The sequence below is a fragment of the Budorcas taxicolor genome, chromosome 3, assembly GCF_023091745.1.
Source record: "Budorcas taxicolor isolate Tak-1 chromosome 3, Takin1.1, whole genome shotgun sequence".
Lineage (NCBI taxonomy): Eukaryota > Metazoa > Chordata > Mammalia > Artiodactyla > Bovidae > Budorcas > Budorcas taxicolor.
The window spans coordinates 23,714,899-23,738,229 of record NC_068912.1 but is presented as its reverse complement, the minus strand read 5'-3'; the positions used below and the strand labels follow the sequence as shown (position 1 = coordinate 23,738,229).

The 23,331-nt window shown below is 41.7% G+C and overlaps 1 protein-coding gene across 1 annotated transcript in view; it reads right to left on the bottom strand.

Annotated features, from left to right (window-relative positions):
• NOTCH2 (notch receptor 2) overlaps positions 1–23,331 on the bottom strand; it is a 177,350-nt gene that overhangs the window by 55,467 nt on the left and 98,552 nt on the right. Inside the window, exons 6-11 of the mRNA XM_052636558.1 lie at positions 6,580–6,813; positions 5,075–5,230; positions 4,392–4,580; positions 3,115–3,228; positions 2,235–2,348; positions 332–565 (exon numbers count right to left, since the gene is read on the bottom strand). Coding sequence (XP_052492518.1) covers positions 332–565; positions 2,235–2,348; positions 3,115–3,228; positions 4,392–4,580; positions 5,075–5,230; positions 6,580–6,813 — 1,041 coding nt within the window. The remainder of the gene's footprint in view (positions 1–331; positions 566–2,234; positions 2,349–3,114; positions 3,229–4,391; positions 4,581–5,074; positions 5,231–6,579; positions 6,814–23,331) is intronic.

The following is a 23,331-nucleotide window of genomic DNA, read 5'->3' as shown; positions in this document are numbered from 1 at the left end:
AGTAAGGTGGAAGTTAAAAAAGACAATCCAATTGAACCACAAAAGTAAGAAGGTTTTCTATTTTCAATAATAATTTCAATTTTTTGAAGTGGTATGCCTCCTTTTGATAAAAAAAAAAACACATACACAGAATCATCACCTCTGTGAAGCTATTGTCTCTGACTTCCCTACTGGCTAGAGCTATCTGCCCCTGAGATGTTTCTGGCTGTGCTTCTCAGAATCAAGACTGTATTTTTGGTACCTAAGCATGTGCTGAGAAAGTCTGAGACATCGGTGTAAACTGTTTTAGAGAAACGGTGAAAACTCCCAAGGCAGTGAAGAGTGGGCTTACCTGACGTGCCCGGCTGGCAGTTGCACTGGTAACCATTCACCAGGTCGATGCAGCGACCCTCATTCAGGCAAGGGCTGCTGTAGCATTCATCTATCTGGTCACTGCAGATGGCGCCCATATAGCCCGGGTTGCAGATGCAGGTGTAGGAATCAATGCCATCCTGACACTGGCCATGGTGGCAAGGATCAGGGTCACAGTTGTCAATGTTCTCCTCACACAACACACCAGTGAATCCTTAGAAGGAATTGTACCCAAGACACTTAAAACCCAAGGTGCACATTCCACACCTCAGCATACATGTAGCTGCAGCATCCTCTTAATCCTACACATCCCATATCGTAAACAATTCATACTGTGAGCCATAAGCAACTGCAACTGACTATCTGCACTATTTATAAGGCAAGTCTAGAGAGTCTGGTTTAAAACGAAGTTGTTCAAGTCAGATCTGTAGAATTCAAATAGCTTTTTCTAAATGATCAATAATTTCACTGCAGAGACATTTTAACTGCATCTTAATTGCATATTGGACTTCAGTGGGGAATAGCTCTCTATAATTTTCCTTAATATATTTATCTCTATATGCCTTTCCTCCCAAACCAGTCTGCATATATAGGTACTAAATTAATGACTTCATGTACCTTATTTTTCCAATTCTGACCTGAGAGGACAGAGAACTTTTCTTTATTCCTCCCAACCTTCCAGGAATCTATGCAAATATAGTAAGTTTTTAACCAATACTTGTTAAATAAAATGACCAAGTTAAGACAGTTAAAAGGGGCACATAAGAGTTCCTTTATCCAACCTTAAATCTTTTTAAGAGACTTTGGAAGGACTCTCCTCCCTTTTAAACATGAGTTCAAAGTTTAAATTCTCTCCAGTGAAGGTTATACTCCATAAGCATAATCTTAGCCAGAAGAGGACCTAACCTGAAACTTTTCCAACAGAGACCAGAGTTTGTGAAAAGAAAAGGAAGCTGAGTGGATCATCTGACAGGGCCTACTCTGAGAAGGCCTAATAAGTGGTAATATTCTAATACTACTGAAATAGTAGTTCTCTGTTTATTTTTATGACTTAGTTTTCTTTTCTGTGATCACAAAAAAAAATCATGCACATGATGCTTAAAATCTTTTAAGAATCCATTTTTTAAAATAAGAAAAAAATGTCCCAAATTATATTCATAACTTCTTTCTTAAACAGTCAAATAAAAAAGAAACTGGGAAATTATCTTTTCTAATAATTTCTAATCTTCTCTACACAATAATGGTCTATGCAGAAGCAAATGTGTAATAAGAAATGTCTGGCTTATTCAAATCCACTCCCAAATTAGAAATGTCGCCACAGATCAGAAATGCAGAATATTTGTAAACATTCATTTTGATTCTAGTAGCAGGAGTCAGGAAAGAGGACCCAAACTTTCCCAGATAGAGCTCTCTCCCCTGTCCAGATACACATTTGACTCTCAAAGCATCAATCATATTTATGCAGAAAATCTCTGCACTTGCCCACCACTGCATTTCTGAGCCTTTGTTCGATCCCTTGCCTCAAGAAACACAGAGACAGGCCTCCTGCTGAGAAGCCCCAATGACAAATAGTTTTCAGCTGGAATCCTTCCCTTTTGTAGAGGAATAAGGCAAAGCCAGCTGGAAACTCGCCATTCCCAAAATCTGCCCTCGAAAGACGGGGACATCAAATGGAAATGTCCAGGCCAGGCCATCACTGTGGTGAAGGAAGCAGGTGTTGTAGAAGGAAACAGGGGGAGCAGCAAGAAAGAGGCTGGAAGAAGCCCCTTCTAAACACAGAGCAGCCCATTAGTAGACTGGCCTGGCAGGGCAGCGAGAAGAGGACAGTCTCCTATTTAGTGCAGATGGACCTACCAGGAGAATAAGAAGTGAAAAAGTCTTACCTGTGGCACACTGGCACTCATAACCATTCGGGTGATCTATACACTTTGCCCCATTCAGACACGGAGTACTAGAACAGTCGTCAATATCGATCTGGCAAACTGGCCCTGTGAATCCTTAAAAGGGCACATGATGACACACGTCAAAGGATTATCCTATGTTTTCCTCAGGCTTATACCCTTGGATCAGCACGTGGAGAATTTTTCTCCTGAACAGGTTCCTGGGATAACGGGTGAGGCTCAGGGCATCAGAGGCACCGGGGTGTCTCTCTCACCTCTTTTTCTTCCCAGTATAGATTTCACTTCAACTTAAAGTAGGAACTGAATGCATACAGACAGAACCCCCTAAGAAGTGAATGTAGCTGCACAGGAACTGGGACCTTCTCTCTGAAGAAACAAGAGAGGCTATAGCCTAAGGCAGAAAATTCAGCATGTCTTCCACAATGGCTGAGGGGGGCAAAAGGAGAGACACAGCATTCTTTGGAAAGAACTGACTTGTGCTATTAATGTACCCATTGGTGAAATGTCTAAAAATAATCATCTCAGAGAAAGGTTTCAAGAATATAACTCACAGGAAAAAATGAAATCCTGAGTAACCTAGAACTAAGGGCTTCCATGAGGTATGAACTTTCTGAAATGTACACACAGACGGCGAGGTCATGGGCCATTCAGAATAGACTTGGACCTCTGGCCACAAAGGATTTGGAAGATATTCTAGCTGAAGCAAATCCCCCACTTCTGTACACACACACTCCTATCCCAAAGCGCTCACTTTAATGACTTCCTCATGTAGAGCCCACACACATTCTCTCCCTCCTCTCTTCCCTGCGGTCAGTCGGCTTTGTGCTTTCAAAGAAAACAGGGGCAGGTGGTGGGCACTTACCAGGCGGACACAGACACTGGAAGCGATTGACTTTATCCACACACTGTCCATTGTTCACACAAGGGTTGCTCTGACATTCATTGATCTCCAACTCACAATGCACACCTTTGAAACCTGAACAAAATGGACCACACAAGCGGCTTAGAAAAAGACAAAGGCATATTCTAGCCAAGAAAGCACAAATTCATAAAGCTGACTACATCCTCTATGCGTATGAACATTTCTGCAGAGGGAAAAGAGGACTATGCCATGATTGAAAACAGTCACTGTGAGCATCAGTCAGACACGGGCATATTCTGGGATATCCATGTCACTGTGGAGACGGAGAAGAGGTTACCTCCAAAGACCTTGGTAAGACCTAGCATGCCAACAAAGACCAAACTACATTCTCGGATCAGTCCAGGCATTGCTTTCAGGACAGTGCCAGGCCCACAGGGTCCCCAGTCCTAAGGACCAGCTGAATGAATCAGAGATGCTGTTGTACTCAGGGTGTAAGTCAAAGTCAGGAGGGCCTGCCAAGGCTAGAGTGGTTAGCACCCATAATCAGGCCAAGCAGCCCCTGACAGCTGTCATTTTAAGCTAAAGTTCAGCTGTGCTCTCTAAGGATTCAAGCAGAGGTCTCTGCAGAAGAGTTCCAAGATATAACACAGCATGTGTATCTCACCATGAGATAAACAGTAAGTTCCTATACAATTATGGGTAATATTATTTTCTATAAATGGAACGGTATGCTATTTGTAATATATCAGGGGATAAGGCAAGCTTGCTATTTAAAGAATTTTTATGATAAATACTTTATTAAATCAAAGTATACTTGCATTTTAAAAATCTTCTGAATTTTTCTCTCACAAGTATCTGGGTTTTGACATGATGGGACTGTTTTCCATAGATCTAAGAATTTTAACATGGGCCTTAGTCCTTAAGGGTCCCCTTGCATATGTGCATGCTAAGTCGCTTCAGTCGTGTTTGACTCTTTGCGACCCAATGGATTATAACCCAACAGGCTCTTCTGTCCATGGGATTCTCCAGGCAAGAATACTGGAGTGGGTTGCCATGCCCACCTCCAACCCAGGGATCAAACCAATGTCTCCAGCGGCTCCTGTACTGCAGGCAGATTCTTTACCACTGAGCCACCAGGGAAACCCTAAGGGTCCCATGGCTAGGGATTAAATGCCAACAGAGATTATGGAAATGCCACACTGTACTGAGTGCTCTGCCTAAGACAAGCACAGTGCAAGGTCTCTGGTCTAGACCCCACACACCGACGGCCCATGTACCTGGCATGCACAGACACGTGAAGCCTCCAATCTTATCCAAACAGGTGGCATCATTCTTGCAGGGGTCTGAGTGGCACTCATTGATGTCCATCTCACAACGAGGTCCTGCATAGCCCTTCAGACACTCACAGTGGAAGGCACCATCTGTGTTCACACATTTTCCTGCATGCTCACAAGGATTGCTGTTGGCTGGAAGACACAAGCACCCATAACCAGGATCAAAGCACTCGATGGAGCTTCCACAAATGTGGACTACAGAAGTGGGTCAGATTAGTAGCATTAGGGCCAGTCCTTTAATAATCTGATTCTCAACTTCTTACATCATTCTAATCAATCAATCAGTCAATAAGAAAGTAAGTAAATAAATAATTAAATGAAAAAGGAAGGAAGGAAATAGGGAAAGAAAGACAAACGAGGGCAATCTCAACTCTTGTATGTCTCCGCTGTTCTTATGCCCAAACAGTCACTAAGGTAGGGATCCCTGTTAAAAGTCAAGCACAAACCTTCTATATATTTGAATTCCCAGGATAGACTATATGGTTACACTGAAAGGTCAGTTGGAAACAGAGGGCATGTAACAGGTCTGAGGTTTGGATGAAACATGCACGCAGAGTGAAACGTGCTTCAGCTGAAATGTCTGCTGAGCTCGACTGACAGGAATAGGAAGGGTTCTGTGTACTCACCCATGGCACACTCATCCACATCTTCTGTACAGTCACTCCCCTTGTAGCCTTGCGGGCAGGTGCAAATATACTGTCCATTCAGAGGGTTGGTATCACACAGCGCCCCCTTGTGGCAGGGGTTGCTAATGCACGCGTCATCCAGATGACATAAGAGACCTGTCACAGGGGTGGGTGGGGAAAAGAGAAGAAAGAGAAAATGCCCCTTACCTGGGGAATGAGTTTCTCTTTCATGGAGGATTGAGCACCTTAGGACTGGCACGTCAGAATCCAATGTGAAGATTTAGAGGCAATTTCCCCTTTGCCTGATCCTGCCTTAGGGACATGCTGCAGCTAACTGCGAAGCAAGAAGCTTCTGCAGACACCTCTCTCTATACTTTGAATCTGAGCCTTCAGCTGGACCCCTCCTCAAGGGTAGATCATGTCAGGGATTTGTGAGATGGTGAGATGCTGGAGTCAGGAAAAGGGAGATATCCTTCCCACTGGGCTGTCATGTCTAACACATAAAAACAGAGGCTGTGCAGTTCAATCGGAATTCCAGATAAACAACAAATAATTATCTACTTTATGTCCCAAATATTACATACATCCTATATTTTAACTGGCGACCCACTTTCCCAAGATCATGCTACCTGATGACCTTGGGGCCACCTGCGTTTCATTAGCCTCAGAAGAAAAAAAAACCCAGCTGAACATCATCAGCCTATACTTGGGCAGCTTTTTAATAGTGTCAACATTCCTGGCTCAAGTGCCCTCAGGACTCTGAAGACATGACTAGGCCCCATGTTGTGCATAGTTCACATGGGAACTGGATTTTCCAGTCTGCAATTAGCTTAAGAAGAGGTGACTAAGGCTTCTTCTACAAAGCTGGAGGCGGGGCTTTTGAAAAGGCATAGATACAGGAACATTTCAAAACTGCTGGGCACCAAGTTCTATCGCTAAGCAATCTCTTATAACATTCCTCCTCTCACTGCTCTATTCCTAGACCCAAAACTGTTAAACTCAGAGGCTAGAGCAATGTTAACTTTGCAGTTGGTGAAAACCTTCCCCTATAGGGCAATATTGAGAGCTGGAATACACTTCACTGTTTCCCTCTTGCTAACCTTTTCTGAGTAAATGGATTATTTCTTCTTAAAATTAAGTACCTACCTCTATTTGTGAGTAATTTTGTCTTAATTTCTGAGAAATTTACCTTAATTTCTGAGCTGTCTTTTAGCTTAAAATCTTACGGAGGTACAGATGTTTCCAAGGCAAGAGTTACTTTCATTTTGGGGGGATGAAACACTGAGGTACATGGAGCTGTGAGCTAAAAGTCCTAAGGAAGAAGACTGACTTCACAGCACTTTGGCTACCAATTACATTTCCAGAAAAACAGCGTTGGGTGCCATGTTCCCAAAGATGAAACTTAAAAGGACATATCCCAAAAGGGATGAAAGAGACGCAGGCAGAGTCCTGAATGCTCACCAGCCCTTTCACCCTTTCCAGCTCTGTTCTTCTGCCAGCCTCACCTGCCTTTCCTTCTGGGCACATACAAGAGAAGGAAGCCACACGATCGATGCAGGTGGAGCCTGGGGTGCAGGAGGCGAAGGCACAGTCGTCGATGTTCTCGCTGCAGTCGTCCCCACTCCAGCCATTCACACACACACAGCCGTAGCCCCCGTTGCGGTTGGTGCAGGTGCCCCCGTTCTGACAGGCATTGGGTTGCAGCAGGCACTCATCCACATCCTCTGTGCAGAACTGTCCTTTGGGGGGAAAAGTGTCTTTGTTTAGGGCTCTGAGTCTCAGAGGATTAGTACCATACCAAACCCCACACGTTCTTCACCCTCATGTGATCTGCGTGAACTTATGGCAAAATTAACTCACAGACAAACCCGGTTCTCACATGACTTTTAAGGCTACCTAGAGACATCCAATGGAGATGGCGATGGCACCCTACTCCAGTTCTCTTGCCTGGAAAATGCCATGGACAGAGAAGCCTGGTAGGCTGTGGTCCATGGGGTTGCGAAGAGTTGGACACGACTGAGCGACTTCCCTTTCACTTTTCACTTTCATGCACTGGAGAAGGAAATGGCAACCCACTCCAGTGCTCTTGCCTGGAGAATCCCAGGGACGGGGGAGCCTGGTGGGCTGCCGTCTATGGGGTCACACAGAGTCAGACACGACTGAAGTGACTTAGCAGAGCAGAGAGAGACATCCAAATTCTAGGCAGATAATTTAGGGAAGGCAAGTTCTACCCCTAGAAACTCTTGACAGCAGGAAGTCTAGCCAGCCTACCCGAGAGAAAATTGAGTCTTGTAAGAGCCTTAAATCAGATTTGGTTAAATTCCCAGGACAATGAATGTGAGAAGAGCAAGGAGAGAAGGGTCTAAGAGATGAGTAAGGATGAGAAGCAACCTTAAAAATCAAAATATTAAGGCTACCATTATGTATCTTGACTATATCAATGTCAATATTCTGATTATGATATTAGATAGTAGTCTTGCAAGATGATGATGTTACCATTGGGGAAGACTTGGTTAAAGGTAAACAGTATTTCTCTGTTAATACTTTTAAATTTCTGCAAAACTACAATTATCTCAAAATAGAAGGTTTAATTAAAAATATATGCAAGAGCAACAAAGGGCAGAGAGAAAAATCAAGCAGTTAAGGACAGTAAAAGCCTTGATAGAATATAAATGTGAAACGCAAAGCCAAGATGATGAGACCGGAGCCAAAGATGGAGCAGCGGAATAAGATGTAGAAAGTTGACCTCACGCAGCAGAAGATGGAAAAGGATCAGTCTGTTCTGCCGGAGGAAGCAAACTAAAGGATGACAAACACGAGACCACCAATGGATATACCACAGGTCACCGCAACAGCCAAGGACAGGGACTGTGGCAAACACTCTCGGGCCTCATGACAGGGAATAGGAGTTATTTTTAAGCTACTTAAAAGCAAGGGATTTGTAGTTGACCAGCAGTTAAATGCCAGGTTACCTGAGTTGTAAAACAAGTTGATGAGTCTGTCTTATAATAAGTTGTCTTTTAATAGGTTTAAGAAGCTACCAAAGGGAATGAATATTCAGATCATATGAACTCTCTAAAACAGAACATGACAAAACCCTCAAGATATCCTTCATTCTTTCTTTGTAAAAAAACCTCACTGAATAATTCAAAGAGGCACTCTGATGCAGAGGCCTCTCAACGATAAAGCACAGGGCATTCATACTTAGAAAACGCCAGGGCTATACCTAGTCCCCAGATAATAAGTCAGCTGGCTCAAGGACTTTCAGAGTCTGCAAAGTGCCCAACTGCGCAGCCATCATTGCCAAAAGGGGCTTCTGTGTCTGAGCCAACCTACCTGACCACCTATTCTTTACTCCTTTTAACCAATGCATCCATTATTACAGAACCAACATCATTCTATTGCACTTTGATTGTACATCCATCTCCCATCACTGGGCTGCAAGCAAACTCAGTTCAGGAGCACTTTTTGTATTCCCAGGTAAGACCCCACTGCCTAAGATGGCGGTGTGTGGGCAACTCCAGAACTCTGTGCTCAGGGCCCCTCCTGTGCTGCTCTTCTCGCTCTTCATCCATGTAACACCTGAAGGAGCCACCACGTATTTACATGATCACACCTTCCTGATCCAGGATGGGCATCTGATACAAGCTATGTCACCGTCTCTCTGTTCCAAACTTTTGGACTAGGGACCCTTTGCCACATGGACTAAAAGAAAAATGTGACCAGTCTACACATGGTGTGATACTAGTGAAGCAGAAGTGCACAGAAAAGAAAAACAGAATCTGGGGACATTCAAGTTACTAGCTTCAGCTGTTCACAAAGACTGGCTGTTCCTAAGCCTATTTACGAGCACAGCCAGTCTGAGAGATGTCTCTTCCAGCAGGTTTCCCTAATTTGAGATGGGGATCTCTCTGTTGCATCCGACAGCATTTACTAGTACAGAGGGAGGGAGGAAGTGCAGGAGCAATCATTTCCCCCAGGGTAGATGATGTCAGTATAGAAAGCTTTGCTCCCTTACTTTTCTGGCAGAAATGCAACCTCAGAGTAATGGCAGATGTGTCGTTAAGATGCAGATGGGATATAGAAATGAAAACATAACCAAGAAGCAGGTGAAGAGTTTCTGCAACCTGGGAATTCCTCAGAGTCTTGTCTCTTACACTAATGCTAACTTAAAATACCTATGCTACCATCAAACTTAAGTGACTTGCTGTTTGTGAGAAATTTGGAAGTTGTTTTTCTTATTGGTTCCATGATAATTCTGAGTACAAGACACTGTATTTTTAAAATCTCATACATATTTCATATACATTATATAACACCCAGACCCTTAAATATTATAGTGAGACAGACTAGGTTAATGAAATAATGTTTGGAATAAAAATTTTGTACTCTTGGGAAAGGAAATCAAGAGTAGCTAATGGCTTACTGTGAACCACGTATTGGGCTTGAGGTGTTGCGATCCCTGTCTCCTTGAGGAAACGTGCTCAGACAGGTGACATAACTCATCTGTCATGAGGCAGGGGGTACAGGAGGGCTGGGATTTGAACTAAAGCTGCTGACTCTAAAATACCTGACAAAGACTTAAGGTGTGAATCTCACCACATCCAAACAACCTCTCTGCATCTCAGTCTTCCCAAGCACACAGAGGCATGGGGAAGGAGACAGGTTGGGGGAGGGGAGGATTAAAATCATGACTCATATGATCGGATTACTGGAAAAACTTATGACTTCAAATTACTATCCAAAAGTCAAATGTATTTTTTGAGTACAGCTGACTATTTTTCCAATGAGATTGATTTTTGAAGGTCAAATACCTAAGGCGTTTTGTGTTTGGTGTCAGATACTGTTAGAGAAATCAAATCTGGAAAGTCAAAAGAATGCTGGCTTATACGTAATCTTTCATAGAATGGATCATTTTCCTCTAAGGTTCGGGCATATTTCTCCAGAACAAAACAAAACCCCTCCCAGGCATATTTATGCCAGAATTTTTTCCTCATTCCAATTCCAGCAACCAGTTATTACATTTGGAATGTTAGAACAGTGACCAGGGTACCACAAAATTGCTTGTTCCAGAATTCCCAATGGAAAGTCTACTAACATACTGCACTTCTTTCATGTCACCTCCCTCTTGGCAAAGGAGAAAACCAATGCAAAAGCCTAAAAATAAGAAACATGAGGCTCACAAAGGTTAAGTAACCACCGACCCTACCACCCCTGCCCAGAGCCATAAACTGGTAAGTCAGAGGCACTGTCATTCAAACCCAGATCAGTTTGACTCTAAAACTACTGTTCTTTCCACTACAGCAGAGTTAATTATCCAACTCTGAGTCTGATCAATAAGACCTACAGACTAAGTCCCTGATTCTAGGGTCTTAAAGCACACCTAAAAGGGATGGAAGCATGAGTCAAGAAAAGAAGACCCTTGGTAGAAACTGACAAAGAAAAAAAGTCACTAAATATTGAAACAGTAAAGTTTCTTGGTGATATTCTAGAGAGCTTGGGTGCATTCAGCTTTTCCCACTATTACATGGCAAAAAAGCATCAGCCTGGGCTGGAGGAAGAAGGTTCACGCAGGTTTGTGGGCTTAGATCTTGAACATATCAAAGGGACTGGAGTATATTCCTGAGATGGGTTTAAAACAAGAAAAGGCTGGAGATCATTTGAGGCTCTGAATTCTTATATGAATTTTGAACTTGATATGACAAAGGAGAATTATTGCAGGCTCACAGGTGAGGGAAAGTATGATCAAATCTGCATATGAACATTAGTCCGCCAGTAGAATATAACGTGAACTAAAAGCAAATGACTTTGTGTTAGTCGGGAGAAAAGGAGAAAGCACTAAGTTAGGAGCTAGCTATCTAGCATATAAAAGCCCCTGGTAAAAAGACAGAGCTGCGTTCTTTCCATGCCCTACCTAGCTACTACACCTTCAATCCAAACAAGTCTCAGCATGTACCATCATTCTGCCAGCACACAAACCTTGCTGGTGAACTCCCAAAATATGTTGCACAAAGCTCGGTTGGGCAAGTTTGTGAGGGCATCAATTATCCCTCTTACTAATTTCACCTGCCAGTTATTGCAGGCTACTGCTATCTAACATTGGGATTAAGGCAGTGGGCTATTAGGTTTTAACCATCTCCTACTAGAAATAACTTGTTTCTAGAAACTACTTTCTCTACTGCCATATAAACCTGGACTAACTTGGTATGAAGGCTGACACCTTAAACACTTAGCATGCTAAGTCACTCAGTCGTATCCAACTCCTTTGCGACTTCATGGACTGTAGCCTACCAGACTCCTCTGTCCATGGGATTTTTCCAGGCAAGGAATACTGGAGCGAGTTGCCCTTTCCTCCTCCAGGGGATATTCCTGACCCAGATCGAACCTGTGTCCCTTAAACCCACATCTCTTATGTCTCCTGAATTGGGAGGTGGGTTCTTTACTGTTAGCGCCACCTTAAACACTAGTATATACTGATAACTCTCTGGGTGATAGCTTTTGCCTCCTAAATGTATCTCAAGTCTCTATCTTTCCTTCATATATTTTATTCTAGCCACATGGCTTACTGTTGGTTCCTTAAACAAGTTCTTTCCTACCTCAGAGCCTCTGCATAGCCTGTCCTTGCCACCTTAAATATTCTTCTTCCTCTTACTCATATGGTTAATTAACTTCTCATACCTTGACCTTCAGCCTTCCCTCACAGCTCAGTTGATAAATCATCTGCCTGCAATGCAGGAGACCCAGGTTCAATTCTTGGGTACTCCGTTCAGTCCATCTTGTCATTTATCAAATGGTGTAATTTTATATTCATTTATATTTTACAGTCTCTGTTAGACTAAAAGTTCCATGAAAGCACGAACTCTGTTGGTCATTCACCTCAGTTTATATATCAGCCACTGTACCAGACACTTGGCATCAGTGATGAAACAGACCTTAGATTCAATCTAACGTGCTCATTTTACAAACAAGACAAGACCAGTGAGGTATAGTGACTTATCCATGTTTACACAGCTAGTTAGAAAAAGAATTAGAAACGGACAAACTTGGGCTTCCTTGATGGCTCAGTGGTAAAGAATCCACCTGCCAGTGCAGGAGACAGAAGTTCAACCTCTGGTCCGGGAGGATCTCACGCGCTGCAGAGCAACTAAGCCTGTGCACCGCAACTACTGCACACGTGCTCTAGAGACTGGGAACCGCAACGACTGAGTCCGCCGGCCACAACTCCTGAAGCCCATGTGCCGCAGCATCTGTGCTCTGAATAAGAGAAGCCCGCACGCTGCAACTAGAGAATAGCCAGCGCAGTGACAAAGACCAAGCACAGCCAAAAACAAATAGGTAACTTTTTTATAAAAAGAAACAGACAAACTTAAAAAGTGGAAATTGAGTGCTGAAAAGGAACACTGCGGTGTGTGATCACAACATTTCAAGTTAGCCTTCAAAACTATCTTGAGGGAAGAACAGGATTGAGCAATGTATAGGAAGAGCAAAACATCTAAGCAGTACTTCAACTACAGACAATACTACTAACCCACCATTAGAAAAACAAGCATGCTATTTTGTATATAGGAGTGCATGTATGTTAATCCCAACCTGCTAATTTATATCTCCCCCATCCCCCTTTCCCCTTTGGTAAACATAAGTTTATTTTCTATGTCTGTTCTACAAATAAGTTCATTCATACTTTTTTAGATTCTACATATAATTGATATATATGATATTTGCCTTTCTCTGGTCACCTTACGTGAAGAGCCAATTTACTGGAAAAGACCCTGATGCTGGGAAAGCTTGAGGGGAGGAGGAGAAGGGGCCAACAGAGGATGAGACGATTGGATGGCATCACCAGCTCCATGGACATGAGTTTGAGCAAGCTCCGGAGACGGTGAGGGACATGGAAGCCTGGCGTGCTGCAGTCCATGGGGTTGTAAAGAGTCAGACACGACCAAGCGACTGAACAACAACTGTCTGGCTGACTATGCTAATCTCCAGGCCCACCTGTGTTGCTGCACATAGCTTTCTTTCTTTCTTCCTTATGGCTGAGTAACAGCCCACTGGATACCTGTGCCACGTCTTCTTTATCCATTCCTCTGAGGATGGACATTTAAGCTGCTTCCATGTCTTGGGTATAGTAAATAGTACTGCAATGAGCACTGGGGTGCATGTATCTTTTCAAATTATGGTTTCCCTGAATATGTGGCCAGGAGTGGGACTGCTGGCTCATATGGCAGCTCTACTTTCAGTTCTTTAAGGAACCTCCATAGTCTCCTCCACAGCGGCTGTACCAATTTACATTCCCAGCAACAGTACAGGAGGTTCCTTTTCCTCCATACCCTCCCCAGCATTTATTATTTGTGGACTTTTTATGATGACTATTCTGACTAGTGTGAAGTGGTACCTCACTATAGTCCTGACTTGCATTTCTCTAATAATTAGTGATGTCAAGGACCTACTGTATGGCACAAAGAACTCCACTCAATATTTTGTAATAACCTAAAAGGGAAGAGAATCTGAAGAGGAATATGTACATATGTGTGTGTGTATGTGTGTGTATATATATTACATATACATATATTACATATATATACACACACATATATAACTGAATTGCTGTGCTCTACACCTGAAACCAAAATGATATTGTAGGTCAACTACACTTTAATTATAAATAAGACACAAATCAACCTACTTACAAAACAGAAATAGACTTGCAGACACAGAGAACAGACTTGTGATTGACAAAGGAAAGGCGGGCGGGGAAGGGAGTCTGGGGTTAACAGATGCAAACTATTATATACAGGATGGATAAAAAACAAGGTTCTACTATAATACAGGGACTGTATTCAATTATCCTATGATAAACCATAATGAGAAAGAATTTAGAAAAGAATGTATACATATGTACAACTGTAACACTTCGCGGTACAGCAGAAATTAACACAAAATTGTAAATGTACTATACTTCAATCAAAAAATAAATTTTATAAAAGGAAAACAAGAAAAAAGAGTACACTACATTGATTTTATAGGAGTGGGGTCACTTTCATAATGATCTTTTCTTACTGCCGCCATCTATGGTCTTAAAAGCAAAGGATGAATGAGTAAGATTATGAGCAGCATGTGTGGCAGAAAATAGAGTGAACCCAACAGGACTGTACTGAAGTGGAAACTGACCTGAGCCTCACTAGCATCAAGTTCTGGCCATGTTAACTGAGGACCACTACACAAGACACCATTTTATGAGCTGCAACACATGATGATACAGACAGCTCACTATGGTTTTCTCAAGACACCACAAACAAAACATCAATCTGACTTGAGTTACAAGTGACTGGGAAACAAGAGGAGGAAGGGCGGAAAGGAAAGAAAAGAAATGATCACTGAGCCTTAGCACTTCTGGAAGAAGCCCTGGCCCTTCCCAGTCATCTCTCAAGTGTGAAGTGTGTGGGAAAAACTTTTACCACATCAGTGGCCCTGTTAAGGGTCAGTTCTCATTTGCAACAGTCACCATATGAACAACATGTAAAAAATGAGCTTGGTTGACCCTTGCCCTGACCCTCTACCTCCTCTTCTTTGGTTAAATCAAGACAGTCTGGTCTCCAATATATCCTCCCAGCCAGCAGTCACTCAGGCTCCTGAGGTGTGGAGTTTCATCTCTTCCTATCATAGCAGGGCATTCTTTTAACCTCTGTCCTACAAACCTTCTCCTCTACACACAGGAGATTTTCCATTCCTCTCCTGAAGTGAAAGGGCAGAGGACAAGCTTGACTATTCTTCAACCTCCCAGGGCTAAAGATGGTTGAAACATTTTGTACAAACACTGGAGTCTACAAGGTCTGCCTGATGAGAGACTGTGTGCCTGCACTGATGTGCAAGCACACAAATGTGCCTATGAGGCTGGGGCAACAAGTGTCTAACAAGATCCTGTAGGAATGGTAGGCATAGGAGATACACATGCAGATAAATGCAAGAATCTCGGTGAATGTTCCTGCTAACCCTAGACACCATCATCTTGGCCAGACTCCTCAAAAACCTGGTTTCCCTGCATCGTGATCAATACAGTATCTAAAGATCACCAACTTGACCTCACCATGGATAATGGATTGTGCCATTTGCCTTTTCAAACCCTCTGAGGCAAGCCATTACTCTTAGGATAAAATTCTAAATCTTCTCTACATTTTCTGCCTACCACTCCAGTCTTTCCCCTTGAAATATGACTAGTGCTGGGCACTCTGGCTTTTTCATCATTTCTCAACATGATAACAGTCTTTACCTACTATGGGTCTTTGCCCAGGACCCTGCACCTGGAGCATTTTAGGCTCCATGATCCTAATAATTCATACCCACTGTCCACAGCTGAAAGACAGTACATGCTGACTCCAAACTCAGATAGTTCTGCCTGTTAATATGTTCTCCAAATAACCTCTACTTTTCCCACTAGATATTCATTACAGTTCAAAATCTTATAGATAATTACATGCTTTATGCCTGTGTTCCTCACTAAACATATGCTAGACACATGCTCCAAGTTCCATGGAGAAATGGGTGGTACCATTTACTTCATCAGTGAATCCTTAGCACTTAGCATAGTGCCTTGCTAATAGTATTTCTTGAGAAGTAATCAAAATATTTGTTTAAACAAATTTTATTTGCTCTTTTCCCCCTCACTCAGATCATTCTAAACTCAATAGTCATCTTTTGACTCCTATTCCTAGTAGAACAGGGTATCTCTATTCTACTCATACTGCCAAAGTTTTCATCATCCCCTTATCTACATCCCCCCATCAATATACACGTCTCTCATTCCACTCTCTTCCTTAGCTGCTAAACTCCATCTCGTTTATACCACACCAAATTTATCTGGCCTTTTGACCTTAATCCCTCAACTATGTCTCGAGGTGACTCTACATTGTTGGAGTACCTTACTTCTTCAATTGAAACCTAAGATTTCCCTAAAGACTCCATCCCAGTAGGCAAGCAACCCTCCTCTTCCAGTTGCCTCCATCTGCATGAAGGTAAACAGGCAAAGAGCCACTTTTATTTCCTAGTGGTGCTACTGACTTCAAATAGTAAAAATAGACTTATTCAGCTATTTCTAGGTACTAGACACTGTGATGAGTGCTTACAATGATAGTCAAACGTAATCCTCTCATACAAAATTAGTCCAGATTTACAGACAGCACAGACCTGGTCCACGATGAAGAAAGATACTAATATATCTCAGGGAAGTAAGAAGAGACCCTGACAGGACCCAGGGATAGCCCTGAATTTGGAGGCATGATGTTGGGCCAGAACAATGAGAAAATTTAATGCTCCATTCATTCATTCAACAAATATGTATAAATTATGTGCCAGGCCTGACCTATACAAACTAGTAAACAAGCAGTTGTAGATTCTACCCAGAATATACAGACAAAAGAGGGTTTTACAACCTATCAAATAATTATAATAGAGGGTGAGAAGTGCAGTAATACATACATGTTGCCTTAGGACCACGGAGCAAGAGAACACAGAAGAACTATGTCCTGCAGGTCAAGTGGGGGATGATTAAGCCAAGATTATGGCCTAATGGCAGCCTGCATCAAGGCAGTATTTTTGCGTGTGTTTTGAAAATTTATATTCCTACAGATTCCACCTTCAAACCACCTAAAGTTGCATTTACAAGAGTTTATCATCCAAATATTAACAGTAATAGCAGCATATGTATTGATATTCTAAGATCACAATGTCCTCCTGCTTCAACTGTTTCTGAAGTTCTTTTTTTATCCACTGGTTCAATGCTATGTCTTCCAAACCCCGATGACTCCTGAGTGCCAGGGACTGCACAAATCTATAAAATGACAGAGATAAATAAAGAGTGACCTCAGGAATCTCTGGAATGGACCCAAAAGTATGCCATGTGATGCCACCTTAAAGTCAGAATAAGTACATTACAGCTGAATAAATCGTAAATTACTGTTGCAAGAGAGAGAGAGAGACAAAGACTCTACATGTTAACCAGTTTGTGTAGGAATGTAGGAGAATGGTGTGGGGTACTTCAGGCAGAAGGAAGTGTATGTGTACAAGTTTGAATAGAAGGTAAAATATGGCTCACCTGAGGCAATGAAAAAACCCACTGTGGTTTAACTATAAGGCACATATCAGTGGTGATAAGGCTGGACAGGTAGTTATATGCAGAGCCTTGGAACTCTATCCAAAGTCAAGGGGGACCCACTGAATCATTTCAAGCAAAGAAATAACATGATCCAATTTGTGTTTCAGAAAGCCCACCCTGCTCCTGTGGGAAGAATGGACTGAACTCCATCCCACCATTCCAGGTCAATAGCAATTTAAAGCACTGAGGAGTCCCAGGGCTCCTGTGGTCTCTATAGCATCAAAAAAGTCTGTGGTGCTTTTGGAGCAAATTCCAGGTGCAACAGCACCAAAGAGCAACCAGGCTCAGCCCCTGTATGGAGAACTGACGCCTGGCACAGAAGCTTCTCTACCCAGATAAAAAAATGGTACTAGGCTTTTGCATCCCTGCTAGGAGGGAAATCACACACTGTGGCTCTCCCCCACCTCTTTGGGCTGCTGGGTTGTTAACAGTTTACAGACAGAGCCCCTCACCTCCCTGGAAGCAAAAACTAACTATACCAGGGATTCCAAAGAGAATCAGACTACTCTATTTATGGCAAGGCATTACTAATGAGCAGAATGAGTAAGCCAAACAAACAAACAGCAACCTGGTGTTCATTAGAACATTTGCAATATAAAGATGTAAATATACCATGTGAAATGTAGATGAAAAGCATACAAGTGAAAAATACACACTTCCTGAAACAAGTACATTATAGAAAGAATTGGTTCTATATTCTCAAAAATTTTATACACATGCAGTGTATGTGTACAGTTTATACAATCTTTCAAAAGAAATTAAGATACTCTGATAAAACGGGACAGGCTGAGAGAAAGGCAGAAATAGAGAGGACCTAGACAGAATGAGTAAATATTATCAGAAAATAAGAATGCAGTTCAAATACAAATCAGAATTGGCAACTATAAACAATAGAGCTGACAAAGAAGAAAAATAAATCAGTTATGCAAAAAAAAAAAAAAAAGCTTAAGAAGCTCTTATGAAATGCAAAGGAAAAAAGATTAAAATATCGAGAGAAAAGATTTTAGCTCTGGGGAAGAATGAAGACCTAGTGTAAAGGTATTCCTAAAGACACAAAAAAACAAATGAGAAATGATCTCTTCTGAGATGAGACTGAACCTAAGTTTGCAGAGCCAAAGAACTCAAAAAAAGACTAGGAAAAAAATGACAGGAAACATACCTATACTAATATTGGTTAAAGTTCTGATTTTAAAGGAGGAGGAGAGATAGAAAGAGAGGGAGACAGAATAACTCAGAAGACATTGGACTTCTCTGTAATGCTCACTATAAGAAGCAAAGGAATAATGTCTAGGAACTTCATAAGAATATAATTCATGACCCAAGAGTTCAATATCTATACATGATGCCATTTGTGTATGAAGGTAACTAAGTTAAAAAATATTTTTCAAATATTTATGAGCTCTGTAAGAAGGTTGTGATATAAATGCACTACCAGTTAACACAGAACAAATTACACATATAACTAGGTCTAAAGTCTTATAAACTGAATTTTAAAATAGTATGAATATCAGTAATGTTAAAGGACATGAGTAACACTTTAAGTTTGAGCAATAATAATACTATAATACAAATATTAAAATCCCAGATCCTATAACAAAATCTGGAGAGTTAAGAGAAGATTAAAAGAAGTAAAAGTATGCTCATTCCTTACCTTACAAAAGAGGATATAGTTTCATTTTGGATAGAGAAAAGCAGAAAGATGGATTCAAATCCAAATTATTCTAAACATGTATACCTTTTAAAATCTAAAAAGCACTAAACATTTTATGGGCTTCCCAGGTAGCTCAGTGGGTGAAGAATCCACCTGCAATGCAGGGGACGCAGAATATGCATTGTGAGTTCAGTCTCCAGGTTGGGAAGAGCCCCTGGAAGAGGGCATGGCAACCCATTCCAGTATTCTTCCTGGAGAACCCACGGACAGAGGAGCCTGGTAGGCTACAGTCCATAGGGTCACAAGACTGAAGCTCCTGAGTAAACATGATACATAATTCAAATCATTTCACCTCTGCTGTCTTCAAGGACTAATTTCTACGTCCTTGAATTACTTAAACACATGGTTTATCTTCTCATTCTTTGCTCTCCCATCTCCCATGAAATCAACATCTGGGTTGACGACCAATAAGGTCACCTAAGCCAAGAGTTCTCACTTTCCTCAACTCTATAGACCTCCACATCTACTCATTATCACAAACAGACTCATGTTCCAGATCTCATTAGAAGATACTCATTGTTCCAACTCCCAAGATCCCAAATTGGTACTTCTACTCTCTGACTCTAACTTTCAATCACCCTTCTTTCCCATTCCCAACAACCAGTTCACCTAATTTTTCCCACTAAAACTCGAAAGAGTAAAATGAAAAGTGAAAGTGTTAGTTCCTCAGTCATGTTTGACTCTTTGTGACCCCATGGACTGCAGCCCACCAGGCTCCTCTGTCAGTGGGATTCTCCAGGAAGGAATACTGGAGTGGGTAGCCATCCCCTTCTCCAGGGGCTCTTCCTGACCCAGGGATTGAACCCAGGGTCTCCTGCATTGCAAGTGGGTTCTTTGCTATCTGAGCCCCTAGGAAAGCCCTGGAAAGAGTAAAGCACTCCTAAATAATCCACTTCATTAACCAACCCCTCCTAGCTGCCTTAACTCTCAGTCTAGCCAAGGTTCTAGGGTTGGTCACACGAATGGAGTTTCTGTCCCCTGAAGCTACTGCACAGTACCCCTCCCTCTCTTTCTCCCTCCCCCTCCCCTTTGTTACCCCTGCAAAATTCGAATAAGTGACCTATTCCACTTCTCCCTTTACTCCTCCCTCAACACCCACGTTTCTCTCTAACCTCTTGCAATCTGGCTTTCCTCTCTCCTTTACAGGGAAACTCCATTTTAGAAGATTTCTAAAGACCTCGAAAATTCTGACTAACTCTCTGCAATTAACATTAATATTTGAGTCTCCTGGTTGCCATTCTTTCACTATCATCATTTGTTAACACTGGTCTTAGAAATGCCAAAATGAGTGAGACAGGTTCCTAATTCTCTAGAGGCTAAGAGTGTATCATGTGAGGTAAGCATATAAATATGATCAGGATAACACTGCAGGTGCTATAACAGAGGCATATAGAGTTGCGCCAAAGGCATAGTCTTGAAATGCACTCCTGACTCAGTGACGCTACAACGGCAGAGCTTCTTCCGAACTCTCAGTCCTCCCTTCTCTCACCTTCCTTCTTTAGATCCTTTTCCTCACTTCTGAAGTGCAGACTTAAGATCCAAACAGGTCCAAACCCTCTGGCCTTCTCAGCCCACACACTTTCCTTACAGACTTCCCAGGCAACCAAAAGTAAGACTCAAAGTCTGAATCTCTAACCCCTACCTCTATTTTGATTGCCTAGGTCTTACTGCTGAACATTTTCACTTGGAAAACTCACCTCAAACTCATCATCATCTCTAGCCTATTTCCTTATCTCTGTCAAAGGTCTCCATATTCTCCCATTACTCACATTTAAAAATAGATGTTAGCTCTTCTCAATCTTCCCCCTAACCCAACCAAGTACTCAGATGGTCCACAAATCCTATCCATGCTTCTTTCGAACTCATGATCACTCCTACTTATTAACTTCTCTTGTGGCTATGTGTAGACTTTCTTATTTCTTCCTAGTGAATGTGATCATTTATCAAAGAGAGGAATTGATTTATTTCTTCTTTGTGTCTCTTATAGCCCTGGGTCGGGAAGATCCCCTGGAGAAGGAAATGGCAATCCACTCCAGTACTATTGCCTGGAAAATCCCATGGACAGAGGAGCCTGATAGGATACAGTCCATGGGGTCGCAAAGAGTCGGACACGACTGTGCAACTTCACTCACTCATAGCATCTAGCATAGTGTATTGGATATAACTGTTAGTTATTCAACAAATATCTGTTATTGAAGCTACCTTACAACATGAAGTAAAAACTGGATCTTTTCTGGGATCGAGCAAAAGTCAGGCAGGGAGTCATGGACATGAAGACAGAAAAGATCCCTCAGTCTCACCCCCTGCATTTTGTGTTGGGTTATAGTAACTACTCAGCCCTGTTCCCACTAACATGACTATTAATCAGCTCTGAGACCTCTGGGATGAAAGTGCCTCAGGTTAACACTCTTGGCAGTCTGCCCAACTGATAGCACACTGAAATTGGGAGGGGAAGCAGAATTCCAAAAACCAGGCTTAATTTCAAGTCCCCACAATCAAGTTGACAGCAGATAGATTGTAATGGGAGATGCATTTTTCCATTCCTCCATGCAGAATACAAATGAAAAAAATGTCTGCAATCCGTGATATACTTAGTATCCACTCTCAACCAAAAAGCTTCATTTCTATAGTATTAAAAACACAGAAAACTAGTTTGGAGAAAAGCCTTATTCTGGAGAACAGCTTTGGAGCACTGATTTCTAAATAAAAATACAGCATGGAAAGACTCCATTCCCAGACACCATCTCTGGCAGTATGTATACTTTCTGATTCATGCCAAAAATTTTTTGCTGAAGTTGGAGCAACTGACAGCAAAGGGAATCTTAACTAACACTTTAGGCTCATCCTGCCATAAAGGAGAGCCGAGAGAAAATGTGGTCGGTTTTATTTGACTTCTGTCCACCTAACTTCCATTGTTCACTTCTGCTTAGTGTCCCAAAGCACGATTCCAAGCCCAAGCTGAAATTACATTTCTGGGTTAATAACAAGCACAGGAAAATAAATCACGTCTGCCCTAGGAGTGAACCCAAAACCAAAAGCTGCCAGAGAGGAATTCGTGAGTTGAGTTTAGAGTCAATTTTAATTCTGAAGGAAATGAACCTTTAAAGGAAAATTCGAATAACAACCTATGTAGACAAAACATTAGTCTACATGGCTTCGATTAATTTGGGGGCCTTTTATATTTTCTTAAATGGATATCTGCCAGAGCAGAACTGCTCTCGTAAGATGGCTTGGAGCCAAATGCGGTAACAGTATAGATATTGGTGCTCAGGCTTCATCAAATTCTTAGGTAAACTTCTACTTCCTAAAGAAACATCTAACTGCTGACTTACCTCTATAACCAGATTCCTATTTTAAAAAGTAAACCATTTGCCCAACTCCCAACATCAATTTTTTTCTTCCACCTGGACTTTACTTTGTCTGGAACAGTAGTAACCTTTGTAGGTACAAATTAGTACTATTCTAGACAACGCGTCAGGTAAAAGCGCTCTGGACAGAGCTTGGACACAGTTCTGTCCACACCTGACATGGAAACCATCATACTTTCCCCATAGTGAGGTCAATACAAGGGTCCCTTGAGGATAGTTTCCTTCCCTCTGCCACTCAGGATCAAAGAGGATGCTTCTACATAGAACCTCCCTGCATCAAAGGAATGCTGTCAAATAGAACTATCCCTAGAGATACAGATGTCATTTAAAATTTTCTGGTAGAACTTAAACAAAGGAAAACAAGGTAAAATTAATTTAAATATTATATTTTATCTAACTCAATGTATTTGAAACATTATCATTTTAGCATCTAATCAATATTTAAAACATTATTAGTGAGATATTTAACTTTTCATACTGAGTCTTCAAAATCAAGTGTTTTACAGCTGAGGTACTTCTCAGTCTGGACCAGTCATATTTCAGATACTCAATGGCAAGATGTGGCTAGTGGCTACCATATCAAACAGCATGGACCTGAAATGTCTTATGTGATAACTGTCTGCTAAATAAATGAAAAGCTCAAAAAGCTTTTTAACTGCACCATTTATTTTCCCAATACCTCAGTAAGAAACTAAGAGATAGCAGTTCTGTGAACAGTAAATAAAAGCTTCTGAAGAAAAGCAACATGACTCATTTATTCCAAATCAAACCATGAGTCAACTTGGAAAAAATTTCTGGTCATCTTGAAGTCTAGAACTTGCTACAAAAGATCAAAGCTGCCTTTGTAGGTGAACTTATGAAAATAACATGGTACCTATCAGGCTCTTCTCATTAAAAATGTGGCCAATTCCCAAATCTCCATTTACTCCAAACTGATACCTAAGTGTTTTTAACTACACAATTCCAACCTTTTTTTTTTTTTTTTTTTCAGATAGCTGGCAACTAAATTTCCTCTCTTAGCTGGCTCCAA